Genomic DNA, 25,494 nt, shown 5'->3' with positions numbered 1-25,494 from the left:
AAAAGAGAATTTGCAAATTTGAGCAGCTCCTATGCTTTAAAGCTTTTTCCTTTTGAGAAACTCTTTTCACCACGAAGAGTTACCAGTGAACAGTGCTAGGTCAAAGATAGTGAAAGAGGTCTTGAGCTTCTTAGCAGAAGCAGAGCTACCATTCACAGACATTTGGTTGTACTCTAGTACTACTGCATTCCCATGGAAGATTCCTACCGCTACGTAAGTTTGAGTGTGTTCTTTTATAAATACATACATACATATGTACATATGTATGCGTGCATGTGTTTGCATATGTGTGCATGTGCACACTAAGTTTATGTAGCGATTTAGAAAGAAAAAAAGATAGTATTCCTTTTCAGTTGGTGTATATACCAACTCTTTTTTGGGTAGGTCAGGATCTTCCACTCCTGGTCTTAGTCATTCTACTTCCTCCTTCTTCACCTGCTACTTTGTCGGGAAGTGGATAAAGAGTCAGCAGTTGGTTGGCAGGGACTGGATAACTAGACAAAAAATGTCCAGTGTCAGGAGAAGGATTGTTTTTGCCCTCTCTGTGATAAATGAATGAGAACATTTATTACACAGCCTTTATTATTTCCTCTAGTTCAGAGCAGGTAACATGCAAATAATAGTACTGAACTCATAAAGCATACTATCACATTTTTTATATTTTTCACCTGAAATCTCCCGGTGCCACTTCAATTGGAATTTATTCCACTCTATGTAGTTCAAAAGTGGTTTATGACAGAAGGTCCAAGTCAAGCAAAAAGAGAAGTATTTCAAAGACTAACTTCCGTTCAAACATGTTTACAGAACTCAAAGGTAGGTACTGTTAATATGAGCAGATTGCCTTGTTTTAGCTCTCCTCTTAGGCAGGAGAGAGATAAGTGTGATGAAGGTATGACCTAAAATGAGTATGGCTAGACCTTCAGCTGATATAAATCGTAATAGTTCCACTGAAGGTAATAGAAGCCACCATAATTTAAACCACGGGAGAACCTGGTTAGAGGGTTTTAAAGATTTAGAGAAACTAAATTCATTTGATTTGGAGTGGCAAAGTGAGAAGGAGAAAACTAAAAGCTAGCAGAAATATGAGAATATCCTTAAACTGATAAGACAAACACTTTCATTTCCAGACATCATATCTACTTTTCTCAACCAGGAAGACCTTTCACTTACGTGGAGTTTTATCTTCTCACCTTACCCACAGTACAGTCTCTTCAAGCAAAACTCCTCTACCAGGAAAGCACAACGCACCATCCACACCAGATGGAAAAAACAGATGCAGATTCTATCTTATAAACAAAAAACTACTGTCCTTTTACACAAACTCACACAATGACTTCGTGACCCCTAACTGCCTTGTGGTTTCTCTTCACATCTGCATTTGACTGTAATATCAATTACAATGGAGAATTTTTTTTTTAGTGAAATTTGAAAAAAATTAAAACACAAACAAGTAGCAATAACAGGAGCAAAACAGTGGAACACTGAAGTGCTTTCTTACCTTTTTGTGTATTACAACAGATATTAACAAATCAAATATGACATTTAGAGAATGTGTTAAATAATGCTGAAGGTGTGGATTATATGTAGGGATCCAACCTATCCATGCAAACCAGGTATTATAGTAATTAAACCTTTTACAGAAAAATAATTAGCAAAACCTTGCAGAAGTCAGTCAGATTTTTAACCTAACAACGAGCAACTTTTCACTTACAAGTAGGCTCCTGCCTTCAGTTGCCATGCAATTAACTAGACGTTCCACTGATACAATTTATATCTCTAGTTCTTCATTTTTTTCCATAAATGCAGTGGCTATTTGCATATTGGATAGTCTCTATCTACAGTTAATTGCACCTCTGATTGCTCATAATGACTGACAGTGCTGCAGATTTCTAGACTCAGTTTTAGGCTACTTTCAAACGTCCCCATCTTATTTCAAAAAATAGCCTCTAAAATGCCATTTAACACTGCAGCTAGCCTTGGGTTATCTAGACCAGGTAGTGCAATTTATGAATCACATTCGAATGTGATTTAAAAAAAAAAGGTGAAATTTGGTTTGGATGTCCTTAACGTCGGAGGCATAGTGAGCTACTGACCTCTAGTTGAGAAAAACAAGATAGCTATTAACTCCGGTCCTTTTTCTAAAATATATTTTCTTCCTTCTTGCAAGCTGTCTAAGTGTTTGTAATTTTATTGTTTCTTCAGGAGAATGGGAAAGACATTGATATTTTCCAGGGATCTCATTCAAGCTATTTACAAAAATGAGAAAGGCATCATTTTTTAAAGACATGCTTTCTTTCCAGGACCTTTTTCTCTGCATTCAAAGAAGTTCAGCATAGTTATGAACTCAAATGAACGGCAGTTAAAACAGCAGAGGCCAAATAGAGGCTGCAGGAGTTACTGTTCTTGGTATATTTTTCCATTTGAACGTGTGCAATGAAGAAAACTGAAGCTACAAAAACCACATTTCCTTCTGTTTGAAACAACTAATTCCTTTGTTACAGATTCATCAAAGATAGCGGCTGCAAATAGTGTACTTGCGAACAAGAGATACTGATCTTTTTTTCTCTGAAAAGTAACTCCACAAATGATGAAGAGGCAGAAGTGAACAGTTTCAGGAATTCACCGAAACCCATTAATACATTAACATTCATCCTGTAAACTACTGAACAGGTAAGATGTTCAGCACTAGATAAGATTAAGCAGTAACTTCCTATTTTAATGTGTTTTAAAGTCATGATATTCATCCATAAATCCTTATTTTTCACTACTAGCCTACCAATATCTCCATTATTTCTGTGTCTGAGATGTTCTTTTTATCTTTGCTTCTCCAGACTGTAAAATTACCACTTTCTTAGGATCTTAAAATTAGTTATTTTTCTTTTATCCTGCAGTTATTTTTATTTTATTCAGTCTTCCTTTCCCTCATAGTTTTTGGAACAAACTTTTTCCTAAATTTTTGGATCCCTGACCAAGGGTCATGAGATGAACACAGAACGAATAAATCACCTGCAAAGGGAGTCAGAAATCTCCATATTCTATCTTTCTCAGAAGAAATCAAGTGCTTCAACTAATAAATGGAATGAATAAGGGCAAATTATGAATAATTTATACTTAGTGCAGTTGGTAGTTTTGCCAGTGCCTACCTTAAATCTGCCTTCTTTACCCCCAGGGGACAGAAGAAACATTTTATTAGAGTTTCACTGTCCTGTGAAAACACAGATCCTTCAAAAACGTTCTTGCATTTTGCGTCAAATTTAGCATCTTCCATTAAGTTAAGGAAGGTTAATTGGTGTGGATTTGGTGCAAAGATCGGTCCTGTATCAGGCAGGACTGATGACACTATTTCTCTTCTGCTCCCCATGGATGATGCACAGCATTGCTTTTTCTTCAGTTGTTTTCATTCTTCATTTGCTTTTTTGTGCCACTGCACTCTGATGCAAACTCAGGATGAAGGAACAGGCCAGAGCGTGGACAGTATTTCTGGTGCTCTACAGATTCAGTGGCCAAACCTCACGAGAGCACAGTGAATCAATGCACACCTTGCTGGAGTGATGACGCACTGGAAGGTTTTCCTGGGTGACGTTCCATGTCTTGGGTCCAACAGAATTTCTGTACTCTAAGCAATTGAAGGGACGAGGGAAATAAGCAACTCCAACGTTCATGTCTAATGAAACAGATCAGCTTGTTAAACGCACAGACGAGGCCAAGTTTCTCAATTTTCAAAAATGGAGTTAAGACTGGTAGTTTAAAGTGGTCTTAACAAATTGGAGAAGTGGTCAGAAAATACGACATGCAATTTAATATTGATGAGTACCAAGCACGTACCTTAGGAAGTCATAATCAGTGTCACAGATAAAATATGGAGGATGATGGGGAAAGTAGTAGTTATGCAGTAAAGACTGTACAGATTAGCGTGAATCATAAATCGAATCTAAGGGAATAATGACATACTGTTCTAAGAAAAGGTAAGGAGAGGAAAGGAATGTATGGGGATCATTATAGAACTATCTCATGTAAAACAGATAACATAATATTTCTACTCAGTATTATTAAGGCCTCAGCAGAAACACTAAGACAAGTTTGAGAAACCACAGTTTAGGAGAGAGGTGAACAGCTGGATGGTGGTCCAAAGAGAATCCAAAAGAATGATCTCAGGTTTAGAAAATATGACCTTTGAGGAAAGAATGAAAGGATGAAGTTGTTTTTTTTCCCCCCAGAGAAGAAACAAGTTAATAGACTTCAACCATATAAAACTGAAAAGAAGAAGATAAAGAACTGTTTCTTGTGTCCTCTGAGGACAGGGCAGGCTTACTGCAGGAAAGGGGAGAAGTAACCCTCCTACCTTTAAAGATTTAAACACTGGAATCGATTGCTTACATTGTATAATTTTAATCACTGGCTGTTTCTACAAACATATTAACTAATACTCTGTCAGAGAATGGTTTAGGATATGAGTGTTGTACCTTGGTCAGGTGAAAGACAGGGGAATGAACTAGGTAACTGCCTCAACTTTTTAAACTGGCAGTCTGTAACCTTAGTTCAAACAACTAAGGATTCTTTGCACCTGATCCTAGGGTAGCAGTGAGGGAGCAATGGGTTTACTGAAACCCATTTTCTCTGAGAGGGGATGGGTGAGAGAGTAGCCTCTTCATAGGCTGAGACACACATGTCTAGGTGATTTCTTAAGATCCTTTTCAGGCCTATCTTCTGTGAAGTTATGTCAAGTTCACTGACTGACAACTAGAACTGTGGAAGGTCAGACTCTGGATAACTAATGTTATCTGGAAAAAAATTAAAAACAGGAAAGTTTTTTTATATTAATATCTGTGAAACAGAAAGGATGTGATCTAGACTCATCAAGTGATGTTGTTTGTACATTTTCTACAAACCTAAACTCAGAAATTGTAACTTCTAATCTCCAGCTAAGCGTATTTGATCACATTCTGCCTTTAATTGTTTCTGATTTGTTAAGGAATCATAAGAAGATATGTCTATTTTATTCTTAGTGATGTTAATTAATACAGGATGTGAGATGTTTTAATAAGACAATGATTAAAGAGTTTTCCATTGTTCCTAATGGATAATACACACAGCAATTAACAATCCATCTGATGATGAAAGCAAAGAGAATTTAATTACCTTGGCAAATGCTATAAACAAGTGTAGACTAGCACAGTGCTGTTAAGCGAGACTGCATTTTCTTTTAGATTTGATGGTGACTGTCACTGTGTTTCTCACTAGAGACTTGAATGCATGTTGTCTTTTTCACTATAACGAATGCAACAGTTTGCTAATAGAAGTTTGGCTCGAAGAAGGTATTACTTTCACAGTAGATCTTTTGCTTTTGTTTTTAAATGCCAGGGATTTAAAATAGGGTGCGTACAAAGTACTGAAGGGACCATCTGTCACTTATACTGAATGCATTTATGGTATTTCTATGAAAGGAGAGTTTTTTGTTTCCAGTGTTTATCTGACATCCAATTACACTAGACACATCCATAATCATAGGCGTCAGGACCTTCTCAGATGGATGGATAAAAGAACTGATTTCGTTTTCCCTATCTAAAACCTTTAAGAATTTGATAACCAAAAATCTCATTGCAGGATAAAACCACAGCAAACTGCCATTTTGCTCTTGATGCTGTGATTCGATAGCATATTCCTTTGAAAATAATTTGCTTACACTACTTCTATGCATGCACACATACAGGTATGTTCATATTAATCCAGGAATGTAGGATATCTCCCACTAACATTGAGTGTACATTTGATCAATCCATTAAAATCAGAGAAATTTTAAGAGATGCTGAAGTCTAATTTCTCATCCATAAACACACCCGTATTCATACAATATATATCAATAGGCATCATAATCTCATTGCTTCCAAAAAAAATAAAATGAGTTGTCATATATGAAAAGTATTAATTTTTATGAAGAATTTTTGTTTATTCTAAGAAAAATACATACAAGCGGGAATGTTTATTCCTCTGAATACAGATGGTGAAAATACCAGATTTGAGACCTCTATTATCAGACATATCAGCCATCTGGTACTTTTATTAATGTATCTTCGTTCCAATTAGACATAATTCCTCAAAAATATTTAATAAATCATTAACATTTTGTCAGACTTCTTAATGTTTTCTTTAAGTAATGCATATACTGTAATTACTTTCTTAACAGACATTTGAGCATACTATGAATTCAACTATTTGCAATTTAAAAGTGTTATACAGTTTAAAGGAAACGTGTAGTGAGCAATACCCTAAATAACATGAGAAAAGTTAAATGCTTCTAGGTAAATCTATCAATAAACTTACACTTTCTTTATGCCTGGACATTAAACATTTGCAAAGGAAGTTGTGAAACTTTTTATGTTTTGTATTAATTTAATAGTGCAATAAAAAAGGATCTTTCCATTGGGCATTTGAAACCCTGAAGTGATTAATCTCCAGAAAAAAAGAAAACAACACAAAATTACTAGATAGTGGTGCATATTAAAGGTGTACTTTACAAAAAATAGTACCGCCTTATCAAAATATGCACTGAGACACTGTTCTCCAAGACACAAATAAACTACTATTTATATACATTCTCCTGTAAAGTTAAAGGAAGGAATAATTCCAATAAATGGAGAACTGTAAAGTTTTATGTCTCATATTTAATAGCCTTAAACCAGGTGCATTGCACCGATAGGTATGCTATTACAAGCACTGTGAATGTCATTTTGTTATATGATTCTCTTTTATTCACCTTGACTTTTATCTGTGAACCCTAGGCATACGGAACTGCATAAAGCAGACAATAATCTACAAGCTTTCTGCACTGGAGTTTCTACAGACTTAAACCTCTGTAAATGCAACCCAGATATAAATTTTCTCATTACTTTACCTTATCCTTCTTTTGTTTTTCATCCTGGTATATGATCCAGTGCTCCCCATCATTACTGTAAGCAAGCTTGTAGGACCCCACAAACTGGACATGACCAAAATCTTTAGCTCCTTGAGTAATTATGCCAGTGACTTTTGTAGGGACAAGCAGGTCAACCTATAAAAAATGATACAGAAATAAAACAAAATACATGAGAACATAATTTAAACAGGTTCTGCTCACAGCCTGACTTCACATTACACAAAAGCAAAAGCGCTGCATCGTGGCAGATAGTATCTGGAACAAGGCAGGAAAACCCCAAAGTTGTTAAGAAACTCCTAAAGGCAGGTGGCTGAGGACCCAGTTCGAGCAGCGGCTTTGCACAGTTTCAAAACTGTGACTACTGCAAGGTCTAGTTCAATTCACTTTGCGTAGGGAAGAAATTAGGATTAGCAGGGAATGACACAATACTTTTCTCCAGCATTGCTCTTCCAACTCAAATGCTGACACAATATACAGTAACTTTTTCCTTCTTCAAACGCTGAGTCAATGTTACATAATTAATCACTCCGCTTTTCTTTTCTCTTTGTTACTTACTGTTTACACTTCCTTATGGTAGAACTGTGTTAATCTTGAACCAGTTCCCATAGTGCTAGGTGCTGTATGCATTCTCAAAGAAACAGTGTTTTCTGTTGCAAAGAATTTATAACCAAAAAGTGCTCCCACGTGCTCCTAATAATCAGAACACAATAAGCCAGAGTTTGATTCCTCCACTGCCTTTTCATTTCCTTTACAATAACAGAGGCTGTGCTTTACTAAGCCTTCTAAAACGTTTGCTATCACATTTCTTTTTTTACTGACCTTTTCTCTTTTTTTTTCTCTTTGGGATTTTATTTCTTTTTCTTCTTACAAAGCTCTAACTTTTTCATTTCCTGATTTTTTGAGTTATTTTGTAAACTTAGCACAAGATTTTTAAAAATTCAAGGCAGAAACCTTATTGCCTAATAAAATCTGGGCTTTCAAGTGGCTTTCACATGGGTCAGTTGTAAGTAATTAGTGTTGTTCCTTGGGGACACATCTGTGATCAATCCTCTTGAATTAGAACTCAACACTGATTGTAACAGATCTGTGCTACACTCTTTAGATTAAGGTAATTAAGGAACAGAACACAACAACAGAAGTAAAATGACCTAACAATGTATTTTTAGGGGCAGAACGGAGGATTTAAATTCCCTATCAGAACCGACATTTCTGGAAATACAGAGGTAAAACTGAGGCTTCATTTTGTGACTTAAGCAATGAGTGCTACCAAAAAAAGAAAAAAAAGTAGATTTATTTCTGACAATAAATACTTGTGAAACAGTAGCTATTCTTAATATTGTCAGTTAACTCAGGCTAAGAACACTAATAGTAAAAATATTACAATAACATAAAAGGAGCGATGAACTCGATGAGAAAATGAGGGATACGTTTTACAACAAAAAATCAAAAAGAGAACATGAAAAACTATAGAATCTGTGACTTATCAAATGCTGAAGATCTAGTCTTGTGATTTTGGGAGGCCGAAGGCCTCAGAGCAGGCTGGGCTTTGACTGGAATATGGGGCAAACAAAAGGACAAACGTGATGCAAAGTACAAGAAATGAAGCATGGAAAGGAAGAGAAAACAAACAAGCAAAAGAAGTCATCTAGCCTAAGCCAAAGCTTCTGAAAGATGGAAATCATAGTTTGGACACTAAGAAAATAATGCAGAAAACTATGAGAGTACATATTATTAGAAAAGAAGAGAAATAATGAGTCATTAGAGCTATCAGACAAGGAAGACTGAAGACGCCTGCCTAAACATTCAAATAAGGGTAACAAATAATGAGTAGCAAACCATTTTAAGAAAGAGGTGGAATAAATTAAGAGGCTTCAGTACTGAGACACTATGACAGTGAATACAAAACTTAATTGTCCAGAGATGATCCAAGGGTTTTGGTTCCGGCAGAATGAATGAATTTATTGCCATCTGACAGCAGCAGTGCTGATGCCTCCAAAGAGCACCCCAGGCTCTAAGGGAAGTATCCCTTGGGAGGCTAAACTCTTTTTGTTTTCTCCTTAATCAATTGGGGGGGGGGGGACTCGGTCAGTGATCATTCAGAGCTGGAGTCTACTTTAGATGGTCTCAGTCACTGAAGAAAACTCTGGTGTAAGGAGTGCAGGGAGACTTGCTTTCATAGCCTGAGTTGGCCTTTGTGAATTAAACACTGTTAATTAGGTAGTAAAAAGATATGTTACACTTTTTTACAAGGTAGGATGTCATTGCTACAGTTGCTTTTTACTTATTGTTACATTTAGCTGAGAAAAGAGGACGTGTAGAACTGTACTTAGAAGAAGCTCCAATTATTGAAATAGATGAGCGAGACCTCATGCTACCTACTTCTCCTCACTTACAGTTCAGATGCAGAATGAAGAGGTCTGTCAGTCTCCTTGTCTTTTACGGATTACTGAACACTAGGTATCTAGACTTAAAATTCCAAATACTTCTGGAGTCTAATTTTCAAAAAGGTTGATTTGGTGAGGAATCACTGATTGGTCCACACTTTTAGGTAGCATAAAATAAAGAATTTAGGACTCAGCTTTAGGTTTTGTTTATAAATAATTCTGACAGTAGCATTTTCCAGGTGTAACCTCTTTTCAGCAGAGAATGTTTCTTATACTAAAAATGAATGTACCTCTTGTTAACCAAAAACCATGCCTCTATGAAACTGTTGTTGAATTTTTAAAACCTTGAAAGTAATCTAAATGGATTTCGCAAATATTTAACAAGGCCATGACATTCAGAGTATTTCTCACTGAAATTCAGAACAGGGAAGAAAAATTCTCATTAAGATTCAGAGGATTTCACAGGTAAAATCACAATAAACCTCTATTATCACACAGATCCAGAGTTAATAAAAATGTCCTAGTAACAGTTGTTTCGTGCTTACAGGATACATCCATTGGCCTTGTACTCTTGTTCAGGAAAATGATGTGGGAAGCTGAAAGATAATTTGGTATGTGTTTCATCTTTTTTCTGAAAGACTTACATAGCACTGTGTAGAAAATATATGTGTATGTGCTATACGAAAAACTTGAAGTTTTTGAAAAATTGAAGTTAAAAAGCAACCAATAGACAGGGCCTGTTCTAGGTCTTGACAGTACAGACAAGCTAAATTGATGGGGGATGGAGAAAAAGAAGCAATGGATATGGCACTAGTATCTCCCTCCCATATTTTAGCAACTTATTTATTTACTCATACTACTGGTAAGAAGTCTTCAGATCTGTGAGTAATAAAGATTGCTATTAATCTGGCATTAAGTGAACACAGGTGCTACGGTGTGCCTTTATTACCTTCTGCAAAGGGTTAAAACTTCCTTGCTTTTCATCCTCCACATTTAAGTTACTTTGGATAAGAAAGGCAAGCCGAATTTACCCCAATTTCTAGGCAAAACATCTACGTTAAAATAATTTAACAGAAAGTCATAACTTCCCATCAGGACACATTTATTCAGACACTGCAGACTGCAAGTAGCAGGCAATCAAACAAATTACCAGGGAGAAAAGCTGAATTAACGCACAACCACTACATACTTTTCAAAGCTGAATGTGATTAACAGGATCAGAATGTGACTTCGTCTTTTTCAATGCAGCAAAATTCAGAATGTGGTAGAGGCAATTAGTCTGCGACTGATAGGAGCATTAGCTGGTTACAGGAAGAACCATGGTTTACAGTTCACTGTACATTTCTACAAGCAGCTGATCAAAAAGCAGTTTAACATCTTGTGTCTGAAAGAACTCTCTTGGACTATAACTACTTTCTTTGTATATATGTTTCCCACCTTCAGATGTTAAAGGCAATTCAGCATTAAAGTGTGATTTGGAGAACAATTAATTTAAGAAAGCACAAAGATAAATCTATCTGAATACACTTTTTAAAATAAAATACAGCATGAACATGCAGAACTATGTGCCAGTGTGCAACTAAACATAGAGTGATTAGTGTTTCTACTTACACTAAGAGGAGGTCTACTTGATCAGGAGGAAACAGTCATATACCTCCTCTGTCCATGCTTTGAGTGGCCTAACCATCAGTCCCGAGCTAATAAACCTTGACTATTAGCATCTGACTATGTCTGAAGTTCATGTAATTGCCTTTGGAGCTTCAAATTGGCAACGTTCACTCCTCTCAAGACCAGAAGCATAATGACAAGACACTTGTAGACATTGGAGATAGCTGCCCATAAGCCAGCTTCTTGGATCTGGAAGCAATACAGCTACCTTTGCACGCGTCATGCTTGAACATGGCTCTACTGCTTCTGGACTCAAGTCGGCCCTCCAACTTGGGTCTCCGTTACCTCAGCAATCTCTGTACCACGTGCAGTAGACATGCCGTGAAACAGCTATCATTGCTTTCTGAGTGGCCCCATCCCCCAACACACCTCTTCCCTCTCCTACACACTTAGTGGAAATAAATTCAGTATCAGATTTTTGCTGGGATTATAAGGGAGGCAGCAGAGCACTTGAAGGGTAGGCCAGGTGTGGACAGGACTCAGGAGAGCAGATAAAGGAAGGAAGTGGTTTTCAAGAGACAGAGACCACATGTGGAAGCTGAGTGACCATGCAGCTCAGGCTGAGTGCTCTTTCCTGGACCAGAGGGACACTGGCTTTCAGAAGACAAGCCCCAAGAAAACACAAAATGTAGAAGTCTCCAGTGCTTCAGAGACTAACAAGGGAGACAGAGAGACCTAAATGGCAGTACCTTGCAAAACCCAGCCAGGTGGCCTAAAGCACTTTAGATTAGGAAATCAATACACACAGTTGGACTATATTTATAGTAACAAGCAGCAGAGTGCAATGGGAAAAGATCTGTGAAGCAAATCAGCTGATATTGAGAACTGGATTTCAACACAATATGTGCTGCAGGGGACACACGATGCACAAGTGTGCAATTCAGTGGTTGGAATATAATTGGTTTTTATGCGCATCTTTTGGCTTAGTTTCATCTGAAAAGAATCCATTTTATGCTCTGTGAGGGCACTCCATGATGTAAACCAAAGCACGAAAAGTGGAGACAATCTGAAAAAATAACATATTCCTATCTACAGTATAACGTTAACATAGACAAACCCTCAGAATCAATGCACCCTCTTTATTTTGCAATGAAGATAGTAACAAAGTGGCTTACTTGACCTAAGCAATACTTCAGTTACGCATCCCTTCATCTCAGGACACGCAATGCTAGCTTTGATTCAAAGATGCAAAGGGGAGAGCTGGAATGGAAGATTTCGGGAGTGTTGAGAGCTGAGGTATTTATTGGTTCATTAATGTTTATAAATAATTACTTAAACAGGTCATCTCAGTCCCTTCCTTATACAGGTGCTGTTTCTGATCCCAGTAGAGCTACCCCCATCCCATTTTATAGTAATTTTTAGGGGTGTCATTTCTCTGCCAGGGTTTTATCATTTACCTTTGTCTTCTGTGGACTGTTTTTTAACTCTTTTGGCAGCTAATACTGATTTAGTTCTGAGGGGTCCTACTCTGTTTGGCAAAGGAAAGAGTTTCTTGGACTGGAAGCACCAAGGAAGGACCAAAAAGAAGTTAATCTGGAATATGGCCCATGTATGAATAGGAGAGAAACACTGCAGAGGTGGTGATGGTACCTAACCTTAGGGGATTGACAAAAGAAGGCTTGCATGGTCTCCAGCTGTTATTTCACCAGGATGCAGACCTCTCTACCATACATGCCAGCCCTCTGAGGAGGATATCTTAGATATTTTGGTATGCTTAAATAGCATTAGACACTTACAGTTAGACAACTGAATCCCACCAAGACTGCTGAGTATGTTTATGCTTTCCAATGCAGATTACTCACTCTGCATTTAAAATCTGACAATTCCCAAAATAAGTTTTCCAGCGAAACCTCCCCGACAGGAAACTGGCACACAGGTACAACGGCTATCTGTACCCAACCTGAGGAAAGGAAGGACAGGCTGGGAGTATCTACAAGCATAAAGGCAGAATTGCAGTTCTCTATTTTATTGAATCAGGTGTAGGTACTGCCCCAGGTTCCCTGTGGCTAGCATTCTCCTCTGTGTTCAAACACCAGAGATAAAAGTAAAATTGGTGACAACATAGTACCTTTGCCACAGATGCACAATATATAAAGGTCTCTAGCAACATTTCAGCAGTATCTCTGTTTGTAAACCGTGAAGTTTGTCATTTCAGGCTGTTTTCCAGAGGATCAGATTAAAAAAATAAGAACTATTTAGTAAATAATCCATCATGCCTAGTTGCAGCTAAAATGTTTTTAAGCAAAAAAACTCAACCAAGCAACCATATACACTTTGGTGGAAAAATCTCATTTCCATAAGAAGCTTCATGAATAGCAGAGTATTTTCAGTACAGTTACTTAGATATACACTATTATGGTAAATATTTATTAATTCAAGCTGAAAAATTAACAGTAAGAAAATGGATTATGAGACAAAAGGAGATCTTCTAGAAGAAGTCATAATCCTCCATAAGCAATTTGACAGGAAGAAGACATTTCAGAGTATTCCTGTAAGAAGGATTTTCATTTTTTCTTAATAAAATAAAATAAAATAAATTCATCTACATTTAATTGGATCCATATTACTTAACATTTAAAGCTACACTTTTGCGCATGTACCTAGGTAGAGATGGGTGCTTTTCAGATGAAATAAGATTAAAGACTGCCATTCTTTTTCTTCTCCAAAATTCTGGATTTTGTTTTGCTTGCTTCTTTTTCAATTTTAGTTTAGACCTTTAACATTATTTTAACATCATGCCGTATACTTTTAACAGATGTAGTCCTCTAGGTTAAGATAATAAATATAACACTTATTTTCTTATTTAGTCTTATTTGGCTCTTGTTAAAAAACGCATGCACTTTAAATCACCTTACATCTGCAGCAACAGCACAGAGGAAACAACGGTAGAAAGAATACTACGTAACTTTAGCTATCCTCAGCACAATTCAAAAGCTAGAAACTGGGGTATGAGGCACATCACCGAAAATCTTTATGAACTGTCAGAAAACGTATTTCAGATCCTTATTCTGAAATTCTGATATATTTTGATGTGAAACAAACACACAAGCTCACAGAAAATTTCATTTCAATGAGAAACTGCATAAGTAGCAGCTACTACTTAAAGAGTATAGATTGTGTGAATTCCTTACTAATGTATTTACTTACTAATTACTATTATATAGGTATTAGAAGAAAAAGAAAAAAAACTCACTGAATTACTAAGTAATTTGCTCAGAATTTCAGTAAAACATCCAGTTAAATCAACTTTGTATGACCAACCACAAAAGCACTTTAAGAGTTACGTATATTTCTGACGTAGAAAAGTTTAATAACCACTTTACTAAACCATGTCTAATCTCACTTTGCTGTTATTTCAAACCTAAAATGTAAAAAAAAAAAAAAAAAAAAACAACCCCTCAAAACCCCCAGATTTTAGCCTTAGGATCTGGATTTTCAAAAGTACCAAAGGGAGTTGCTACCCATTTCCTATTGGAACTTAGTGTGGCTGATGTTCCAAAGTCATATGGGGCACACTGGTAAATCCTGTCCGCAGCACAAAAGAGATACCACTGCTTTCATACAGATCCTCCTAACTGGAATCACTTCTCTGGGTGTTGGTGACTCCCAGAACTTATCAGGGAGTACTCACCTCCTCACAGGAAATGGCAGTACCTAGTATGGTCAGGTCTGAAAGTACTGTGAATTAAAAGAGAATTTTGTATTTCAAAATTAAAACATATCTATGTATAGAAATATTTTTTTCTGAAAATGTGATTGGAGGTTTTTCGTAGCGATTACCTAGCTTATGGCAATTGGTCACTATATTGCAAGAAGCCATTAATAAAATAGCAATACTATTCTTTCTTCTGTGCAATAACCAAAGCTTATCAGTCCCTGTGATGATGCTAAGAGATTTAAAAATAGTCCATGAAATTACCAGTGATTAGACAGGTTTAGACATCTGGTGGAGTTAGAAGAAGCTTTTGAGCTCTATTAGGATGCTTGAACAGTTTGATAAAGATCTGTTACACTCGTCTGTGTTAGATCAATCAATTGGAATTCGTGTGGAAAAGTCAAGGACAAAGCAATATGCGGCACACAGTCATTAAAAATATAACAGAACAAAAAAGGATTATGAATACGAGCATGAGTAGTTCGTGATACAACACATTGACAGTATATTATGCTACCTTTCTGCCAAGGTCTTCAATCGAACACTACTGCAGGCAGTGACTGTGCAGTACTATTCACTGATAGCCAATTTAAATGAAGAACAAAGAAGAAGTGAAGAACGTGACCACTCTTCCTTCCCACCCCCGGCAGCTAGTTACGGATAGAAACAGATATGGAAATAGGAAAAAAATTTCATTTACATTCATTTCTTTACATAATGGTATCTGTCTCTAAAAGCAGAAAAGCAGGTAAAACTGGATGATATAAGAGGTGCCTTTTGGGAATATAATTTCTGGATGATACAATTTAAAGCAGTTATTGCTGTACTACTAATAATAATGTTGATAACTTTTGCTCAAAAAAATTACAACTATGACTGAAGATGGAAAAAACCACACAAAAGAACAACTATCAAAGCAAAAAAAAAACCACGAAAAATATCAACCATTGCAGTTTCTGCTTCTCTTTCCTCCAATCTATGAATAAGGATAATCTCAGATTATCCTGAGATTTCAGATGGGCATTCTTCACTCTCTTTAGATTGTAAGAAGAGCAGGAAAGTATTTTTGCTACTTTTACTTATTTTACTAAAAGATATTTCAAGTTGATGAGTAAATTTAATCTATAAAATTTCCTGCGTGCCCGTGTTGTGGGCTCTCTCTCCAAGTGCGGATATGCTACTTTTCTGTTGAAGACCACTGTAGGAAATCTCAGGGAACCGAATGGGTAAAATGACAGCACAACACTGGCAAACATAGATAGGAGAAAACTTGGGAGGCAAGCTGAGGAAAAGCATCTATTTAATTATAAGTTTCCGAATGACACTTGATAATCAGAGAAGCGAAGGGTGAAGAATTTAACATTTTATGCCAACACTTTGAACCAGCATATGGTTTTGAATTGAAATCAGCAGAAATCTAGATATTTCAGATTTGATTTGTCTTAAGATTTTCTGTATGATATTATTTTAAATTCAAATCAAAAGCTGATTATTCAAGGCCTGGACCAGCAAAATCCTTCCCTGGAAATGGATTACTAAAATTTCTGCTCAGGTCTCTTTAGGGAAGATGGTGTGACTCCTTTTACTAGAGGATAAAAAATCTTTGTAAAAATTTTGAGATCATAAATGGGCTCACCTAAGCATGAGCAGTTCATTTTATTTTTAAAAGGAAAATGGTTGCTAATGGTGGTAATATGGAACGTCATTATTCACTCTGTCTCTTTTTCTCAGTTGATTAATAATGTTGCAAAATGTTTTGTGTGCCACATAAAAACATCCCAAAAATCTTTGGGTACCTGGGCTATAGATCAACAAATAAACTGAAGATAACTTTGCTCACAAGATACTGCAAGGTGACTAAAAAACTTGCCTGTTTGTTAGCAAAGTTCAATCTCCCGGAAAGATAAGTGGTGTTTAAGCTGAAAGCTCCTTCTTGTACTAAAAAGCTCTGAGTGTGTATGCCCCTTCTTTTCATAGCAAATGCAGCCAAGACAGCATCATTCAGCCATTCTTTTTAAGAATGAATTTGCCCATCTGTCAGCCAAGATTATTATGCCTAACCTGTGTTATACAGCTATGCTGCTGTAGCTACAAACTAAGAATGATACAACAAGCTTTTGCCTCCAGTGATGCACTGTTAATGACCAATAGAAAGAAAGAAAGAAACAAAATTGCTCCTGTCCAATTTAGGGATATCCTTGGTAATGTCTTCTTTAGTTAGAGAAATAATGCTGTAGATTTACAGAAGAAATCAGAAGTTTCTTCTTCTGTTTAGACTAAATGGCTTGGCACTTCTAAGGCAATAATCTCATAATATACTGATTTGAATACAATTAAAAGGTCTATTAATCTTCATTCTCCAGGCCATAAGAAAGATTATCTGTTATTAGTCAAAAGAACACCCTGAAGCACCTATTAGAGAGTTTCATAAATAGACCTGTGGTCAAAATAAGACTAGGCTCCTGGCAGGACATATTCAACCCGGGGCCTCAATTCTGTCTTTGATCTGACACTGGCATATTTTCTTGGCTTTCCAAACACGCTGCCATGCTTATCAGCTTTTTCCACCTACTGAGGAGAGTGTGGAAAGCACAAGGCATGACTGATTTAAGGGATTAAAATTTTGCTATAATTGCTGACCAAGCCTACAGTTATAATGGAAATTATTTCCCCCCTCCCTCCTGCCTCCAAGTTTAAAAAATAAAGAAATCACATTGTGCTGTAAGAAACAGAAAAAGATTCCACAGAAATATAAGCTGAAAGAGTGTGCTTTTGAAATAGCTGATAAGTATCTTGGTCATTAGGTCTATCTGGCCCAGGTTCAGCTTCTGATCTAGATTAGAAAAAGCAGAGTTATTAGAATGGACTTCCACATTCCAGATGGGAGTGAAAATTTAATAACTTTCTCTCATTCTTACCATGTATTTCATTCTAGAGCTGCAAAACTTTTCCTAATGAAAGTTGCACAAATACTGATAGGTTCCTTTGGGAGATATTTCAGGAATTTTCAACAAGGAATTTGACTTAAAATAACTTTCATGTAGTTCAAAACCAGATTTTAAACTGGATCCCACAGATGCAGCAATAGCTAGTTCAAAGTCCAGGACAATAAATTAAATATTAAATAAAACAGATTTGCAACCAAAGTTTTAGTTTTGGGAAGTGATTCAAAATTGATTTGTCTCTGAAATTTGAATATTTTTCATAAAATTAAAGTTGACCACTTTAACTCTGATATGCGTTTGTACTGGAGAAGTACAAAATGATCTATCAAAATATTTCATTTGCATAACAACAACTTGCAAAAATATGAATTAAACATATATTAAAGTTGATAGAGAAAGCACTGCTTTTTCACTTATAATGTTTTCCATTTTCTTCTAAAAAATGGGAAGAGAATCTCCATTGAAAAAAGATTTTTTTTCTAAATTGACAGTTATTCCATCTTTTGTACCTTAAGTAATTAATCAAGAGGATATTGATGCTTTGATGCCTGGCAGCAGGGTAAATCAATTCAGCCAAATGATTTTTTAAGCTTATCCATGCTCTTCTCGGTTTAAAAGAAGAGAACACAGAAGACTGGAGCTCTCCGAATATGGAAGCTGGTTGTCAAAGTAACATCTCTTTTGGAACTAAATACATCTCCCTAGGCATTGATGAACCATTACCTTGGGAAAACAACTGACTATCAGTGACTGGTCTGTACAAGTCAAATTAGTTGTGAATAATGTTATTATTTCATTATTTTTCTTCAGATCTATCAAAATAAACCCGTTTGCTCCCGAACCCCATGAGATAACATCAAAAATAGTGTAGTAGCTTGGCCCATAAATGTATCCATCTCATTCTCCCTTTTGACATTAGAATGGGGTTTTAAACATTTCTATAAGGTTAAGAAACAGAGGATCTATCTGACTGAGGTGGGAAACAGTTTCAAGACTGTTAAAACTCAAGAGGATTCTTACCATGCTCCACAGTACTTCCACTAGAAAAAAAAAAAAAAAAAACACAAATCATATGGGTATTTCTTTTTTTTTTCTTTTTTTTTTTTTATAACTATGCAACCTAGAGTAGGTTCCTACATGTAAAGCCTCTCTAAATCCTGCTGAAATGAATGGAGCGAACTTAGTGATTGTTAATGGGCACCATAAAGAGTCTTAATATCTTTGAGAAGGCAGTGGAAAGTCACACTGTGGCTGTGTAATTTTAAAGTATTTAATAATATTATTGCCATTTCCAGTATAGATACTATACATGCATTCCAAATCGCATGCTTCTTGCTTTCTATGTTTAACATACTAAAGATTAAGTTGTCAACCAAAGTTATATCATGTCTACACTGAGTAGGCTAGTAAAAACATTTAAATCATTTTTCAATATATGAATAGAATTCAAGTACCAAAATTCCCTAAGAGTACTTTCAAAGCAACTGCTTGCCACTAACATTTTTGAAAAAGAAGAAAACTATGGTTTTTGACCCAGAGACAGTAAAAGAGAAATGTATAGCTATAGCTGTAAAAGCAAACATAATCCCCTCAAAAACATAGCTATTTTATCTATTAAACAAGGCTCTATCCCAACTAAAGCAATATGTGAAGCAGAATATTTGCCAAAATCTGTATTTCTGTATACTCACACAAGCCTCATTGACACTTGTTGCAGCTAACAGAGCTACACATATACCACAGATGTATGTGTACTATATAACAGTACTCTGGGCTACCCTGAAACAGTAGAAAGAAATGAGCTGATGCATCATTAGTGAAGTTGAAATCTTCACTTTAAAAGTTCTGAGCACAAACACACAGAGAAGTCTGTGAAATCACAGCATTAGGAAATCTAAAAAGAACGTATTTTCAGCTTGGGCAATGAGTTTTCCTTGTAGATCCATCCCATATTTCTTGGGTTTTTTGTTCTTCCTTTGTGTTCCCAATGTTCCCTTCTTAAAGATTAATCTTTTAAATGGCTCCTGCAGCCCTTACTCTGCCAGGTGGGTACAAATCTAATTTATTAAAACCCAGTGTTTACTGTCAAAGCATCCTTGTGTCTACATCCTTGTGAAAAGCTTAGTAAAAAGAGCATTTTTCATTCAACTTCAGGCATGTGGAGGATGTCGTGACAACTCCATTTTCATACTTTAGTGGTTAAAAAATAATTTTAAAAGGATAATTCAGAGGAATAAACTTGAACACCTATCAGTTGCTTATGAGTCAAAAGTCTACATAAAAAGCACATCCTAATATAAATCAATATCTACTAGAAAGCAAAGCAGTACATTGGCTGGCAGACAGCAATGTAAGATCTTTAGCTCATCACTAAAGAAGCATATCTGCTAAGTACAGCTTTCTATCTATAATTCAAGTAAAAAATTACTCATATGTACTTTGCAATTTGATTTTCTCCACTGACTGTAAGTAGACGTTTCTCACTCATGTATTGCAATTCCATGAATTGGACTGTTTCCTATCTATTTGCTCTGTAGGCAGCAGAAAATATACTTCTATTACTATAAAGCAAATCAGCAATAATTTGTGTACTGACTTGCAATAGATTATCATGCTTGTATCAGATGACCCAGTGAAACAACATAATTGTAAGCTACGGCACCAAATAATGAAAATAAATATTTATTTTTACCACAGAAAAAAGAATTGTTTTAAAGAAAAATGGGCATTAATAGAAAGTTTATATTTTTTTAGAGGAATAGGACCTGAAGTGCTTTTCTGCACCAATAGATTCCCAGTAAGTTTTCTCAAAAGGGTCTTTCCAAGGTGAGGAAAATCAAGATATTCCTAAGGCCTTGGTGATGGATATAACTGTCTTGTTTTTCCCAAATGTGAAAAATGTTCAGCTCGGCAGATTTAAAGGCTTTGTGAACCTGAGTAAGAATGTTCTGTCTGGAGCAAGTCTCTGCACTGCACTGTGCTCCACTTCAGTTGGGATTAAACAACATCTTCATACTACCCCCAAAACACATAAACAAAGGGCCTGATTAACCTGCTTTATGTCTACTAATGTGGTTATCCCCATAAATTTCAATAAAAACCTTGGATGCATGCAGGTATAGGCACCAGAGATCCTAAAGTAACAGGAATTAATAGCTCAGGGAACCTGACCTACTTATATGACAGGCCATCATCAGTCTCACCCAAAAACTGTAATCCACAAAGATTTTAGTTAGGTTAGGCATTTCAATCCTTTTAAATTGCACAGCCATCAGGGAGATTAAGCTCTTCATACATACACTTTTGATTTTCAAAAAACCTGGCCTCACAGAAGGCGAGTGGAGTTAACAGAAACACACTGGGGTTAACGTGATTTAAGAGTCCTTTGTGACTCTTCCGGCTAAATGGTCCACACTATCTTGAACGAGAGAAACTAGGAAGAAGGATAACTTATGTACTACAAGAAGTGTTGATTTTATTAATAAAAAGTGAGCGGAAATTCATTTTACTATTTTACTCACAGCAGTTGCTTTGCTTGTAGCACCGCAGGTGAACTAAATAATTCCTAAATTAAAAATAACAAATAAACATCAATATATGAATCCCCAGTATTTCCAGAATTACCAACAAAATCAAATCGTATGAACCCAGGTACTATTTGCTGTATTCCGTAATTTATTTCTAAGGATGAGATGAAGATCCTTTGATGACAGCACATATTGAACTTTGGACTGAAAGAGAGACTTTGCATGTATGTCTATGAATTGTGGTAATGCACAGGACCTAAAGGTCAGAGGCTAAACCAGAGCATTCAGGTTTTTAAAGTTACTTTTTCCTCTGCATTTCTTTACTTCTATTTTTGATTAACTCTCCATTTGCAAAAGAGAACCTTAAAAGAAAAGTAGTTTTATTTTGCTTGTCCAAATTATATACATTTGAAATAGGCAATGGGCTTTCATTTACAAAGCACACAAAAACCCCACACAATCGCTTCCATTTTCTTGAGACTTCACATGGTTCATGAAAGCCTCACTGACTGAGATGGCGGTGAAATTATCTGTAAGCCCAAGCCTGGCTGCGTTTTGAGTGCCCAAAAGCCAGTCAGAGTGGCTTTAGACTGGCACAATTTCGAAAGAGCTCTTCTGTGAAATGTTGTCAGGTGGCACCAGTTCTTGAGAGCGGGTGGGAGGAGCAGCCTGTAGAGACTCTCCTGCTGGCTGCAGCTCAGCAGAGCATGCATGGCAAAGCATCACAGACCTGTGTGGTAACAAGGAACTCGATTCATTCCTGTTGCTTTCTTGATGCTATACAAATGACTCATGCAAGGCCTATTGAAGAAATTCTATGCAATGTTTTTAAAAAAACTCTGTTTTTAACAAGGCAGTTCTTTCAGTGCATTTGCATACTTTTGGCAAGTTCTATTTCCTATGCTGAAAATCCTTTGAAGCTGAAAAGTGTTCTTCCATTAAATGCATACACATAGTACATATACTTAACTACCTATATATATTGGTTTTTTTTTCAAAATATACTGCATTTTTGCTTAAGGGTTTTCACATTTCCTGAACTATGAAGCTGCTACTTGGGTTACACAAGTAAAACTCTCACAAACATACTCCTTATTTCAACTCTCCACTAAAACTTTGAGTTCTGATTTTTTTTGCTCACTGGCACTACTGCTTACCATACCTATCATTGCTTTGTGTAGGTCTTTATGTCAGGGCTATAAGTAAGTAAATAAATAAATAAACACACACACACACACACACACACACACACACACACACAATTTAGGATAAATTCAACTGTGATGTCGAATCACAGTATACTTGCATCAAGAGATGTAAGTATATTTGGAAGCAGCAGCAAATTGAGAAAGCAAAAATATTCCCAAAAGCAAGTAAGAAAAGTAAATTTCCTGAATTACAGGAAATCAAAGACTGATAAAATGTAGGTGAGCTAGTGAAACAATGGCTATGAAATTCTGCAAAATTGTATAGCTAATGTAACTGGGACAGTTGTAGCTAAGCACTCATACATCTTCAGTATTATGAAGGTGTAGGAACAAGCTGGATATTGGCTGATTTTAAGTTCCTAATATTCTTCACCAAAGCCACATGAAATCTTAAAAACATATATTTATATTATCTTTATTGACTCTATGTAATGTTTCCTTCTCTAGGCTCTGGGTACCATAGCCATAAATTCTAATCATAAAAAAATGTAGTCACGCTTAGAAACTTTAAAATAGCAGCTAGTGTTTGGTTGAAAGCAAAACATGAAATCAAACATAAATAAATATTGTCCACAGGGACAGGCCCTTTTGGTGTCCTCCTCTTTGCCCATAACGGTACAAATAACTGAGCCTCAGAGCTTCAGTGTGGAAGGTACCTTTTGAAGAACACCAGTGACAACAGCTCAAAACGAAGAATTCCTAACTCTAAGCACCCACAGCGACAGCAGATAGAGTGAGTAGAAGTTTGACATCTTATCTGACAGTTTCAAACTATTCTATGACTTGATTGTTCAATATTATTAGAAAGCAACAATCACCTGCCAGTGTACTCTATTTTCCCAGTTCCTTAATTTTTTTGATTTTTGGCCTGTAGAAGTCCTCAAGAGCAAATCTAAGTGCAATAGCACACATTTAGTCCTGTTCCTGGCCCACTAGTGACAACTGGGAATGCTTCAGGATTCCCTGGAAGTAGGGGATACTGTCAAATTTAGGAACATAATTTTCTTACTAATGATAACAAATGTATCAGGCTCACATGATATATTCATTTTCCCTGCAAACCTTGCTGTAGTTACATTCTCGCTAATGCATGCAAATGATGTGTCATTCCCTATACACACCTGTGCTTCCTTAAATATTTTGGAATATTGTAGGAATATCCTTCTTTTATTAATGTTTTCTATAACAGTTTACATTCACTTCCTCCTACTATCCCATTCTCTCCGACTTCTCTGAAAATTAACAAGAAGAATTTAGGCCAAAATAAGACAAAAAAGACTTCACAAAAGTTTACCAGGCACTGAAAATGCATTTAACCTGTTGACAAGTGCACTGTTACCCAGAATTCTGTTAAGTCATGGGCATCTTAAATTTAGCACTATGACAGTAAGAAATGTACTGCCGACTACACATTATATTTCATTTGTTTACAGTTTCTCAAGCTGCATACCAGGTAAGTTAGGTTTATTTCAACCCAGGAGTTGAAATGTAATGATCCTGGAGAAATACAGAACTAATCTTTTTGAGAAGAAAGCGCTGAACTAAAAGAAATGAAGCAGAGCTTGCAGTATTTTTATGTATTGCTTACAGTAGAGCTCTGCAATATGTATTACTAGCTGCAAAAACTCCAGAAAGAGCTAAGCCTTTTCTAAATAGAAAATTGAAATAGTAAAAAGGGACATGACATACACTTTCCCCTCCTTAAATGCTGATAATTTTATCTCTATCAAATTACTGTCCTAATTGTTCTAGGGCTGCCTCTTCATATAAGTAAGATTCACAGCTATATACATAGCCCAGTCCTAGTTGGTATGTGCTGTCAAACCATCCTGAAATGCAATCAGGAGGGCTGTCCTGCCATGCAGCAGATTGTGGACGGTGATAAAAGGTAGTCTTACCAGCTCCTGAAAGTCCTTAAAGAATAATTTTAAGAGCAATAGGAATGCCCTTCATCTGCCAGCTTGCAGTAGCAGCCTGGCTGTCTCGCGATGGGCATGTCAGTATTCTGCTCCTAGTGCCCAGGGCCGACGCAGATTTTCTCCAAGAGCTCCTCTCCTTTGCGGGCTTCCCTGCAGAGGTCTCTGCATGATGGGAAATATAGCACAACCTCTTTGGAGTGAGGGGGGCCAAAGGAGTCAAAGGTAGGAACCCATATGCTCTTGAGAAAGAGGTCAGCCCTTTCTGAGGCCCCACTCAGAGAGGGCACCGCAACGGTCTCCCGGTCCTCTCCAGCCACTACTCATTCAGCTTAATTACATTCTCACATGCTCTTGCTCACATTAAGGAGATCCTCTCCTGTGTTACTCAGAGCAGCAAGCAGGGACAACAGTCTGTCCAGTCTCTTCTCTGGTAGCACTGCTAATACTCAGAAGCATTTCAGGATGATTTTTCGTTCCTTATTTCCTGCGAAAAAAATCTTTTTATTAGGTGAAATATATTGATCAAGATCTCAGAAATAGCTAGAGAACACCAATATAGCAACTTGAGCCCTGCTCAGCTGACTGATTTCTCATTAATGGAAGGAAAGAAGATTTGAAACTTGATTCCTCAAGGTGAAAAGTTACACAAGACAGAGTAAGAGAAGAACATTCCCACAGAATAAGTCCCCCGCTGCTGCATACCGTTCTGTAAATGTACGAGGAAGCAGACCTACTATCATACGTTCACCCTGCACTTATGCTCTAACAGCTTTATTTTTACTACTTCAAATCAGACTGTAGATACAATTATTATGTGTGATGGGTATAGGAGTGATAATTGCCTCACCACAGTATTCTGCATAATGATGTAGTAATTTTCTGATAGAATAGATAGGTGTTCTTTGCAAATATGTAATATCATCCTCTCCAGAGGTCAAACAAATTCTATGAGTTAAATTCCTGGACCACTAAAGTCATTAGAAGTATGATTTCTGAAAAGTTAATTTTTTTTAACCTTGCAACTATTATGGGTAGTCATCTAATGCGCACCGGTTGGCTCACATTTCAGAAATCTGATGTTATTTCATCCTTACATCGGAAATCAAGAGTACAAAAATTCTGGATAAAGTTTTGACATATTTACTATAGTGGTGGATTTCTCCTAAAATATAGCCAATGTATTGGTGATAGTGGGATGAGCTGGTTAAAAGAAATTATGCTTTCATCCATAACATATTACAAACAAATATGCAGCACTTCAGAACTATGTACATA

At 36.5% G+C, this 25,494-nt stretch overlaps 1 protein-coding gene across 2 annotated transcripts in view; it reads right to left on the bottom strand.

Moving 5' to 3' along the window:
- LOC104144888 (EGF-like repeat and discoidin I-like domain-containing protein 3) overlaps window positions 1–25,494 on the bottom strand; it is a 254,672-nt gene that overhangs the window by 9,427 nt on the left and 219,751 nt on the right. For both annotated transcript variants that reach the window (XM_068928088.1, XM_068928089.1), the window contains one exon: window positions 6,893–7,048. In XM_068928088.1, the coding sequence (XP_068784189.1) occupies window positions 6,893–7,048 (156 nt within the window). The remainder of the gene's footprint in view (window positions 1–6,892; window positions 7,049–25,494) is intronic.

Source organism: Struthio camelus, chromosome Z, assembly GCF_040807025.1.
Source record: "Struthio camelus isolate bStrCam1 chromosome Z, bStrCam1.hap1, whole genome shotgun sequence".
NCBI lineage: Eukaryota > Metazoa > Chordata > Aves > Struthioniformes > Struthionidae > Struthio > Struthio camelus.
The sequence above is the reverse complement of the archived record's forward strand: the minus strand, read 5'-3'. Positions and strand labels throughout refer to the sequence as shown.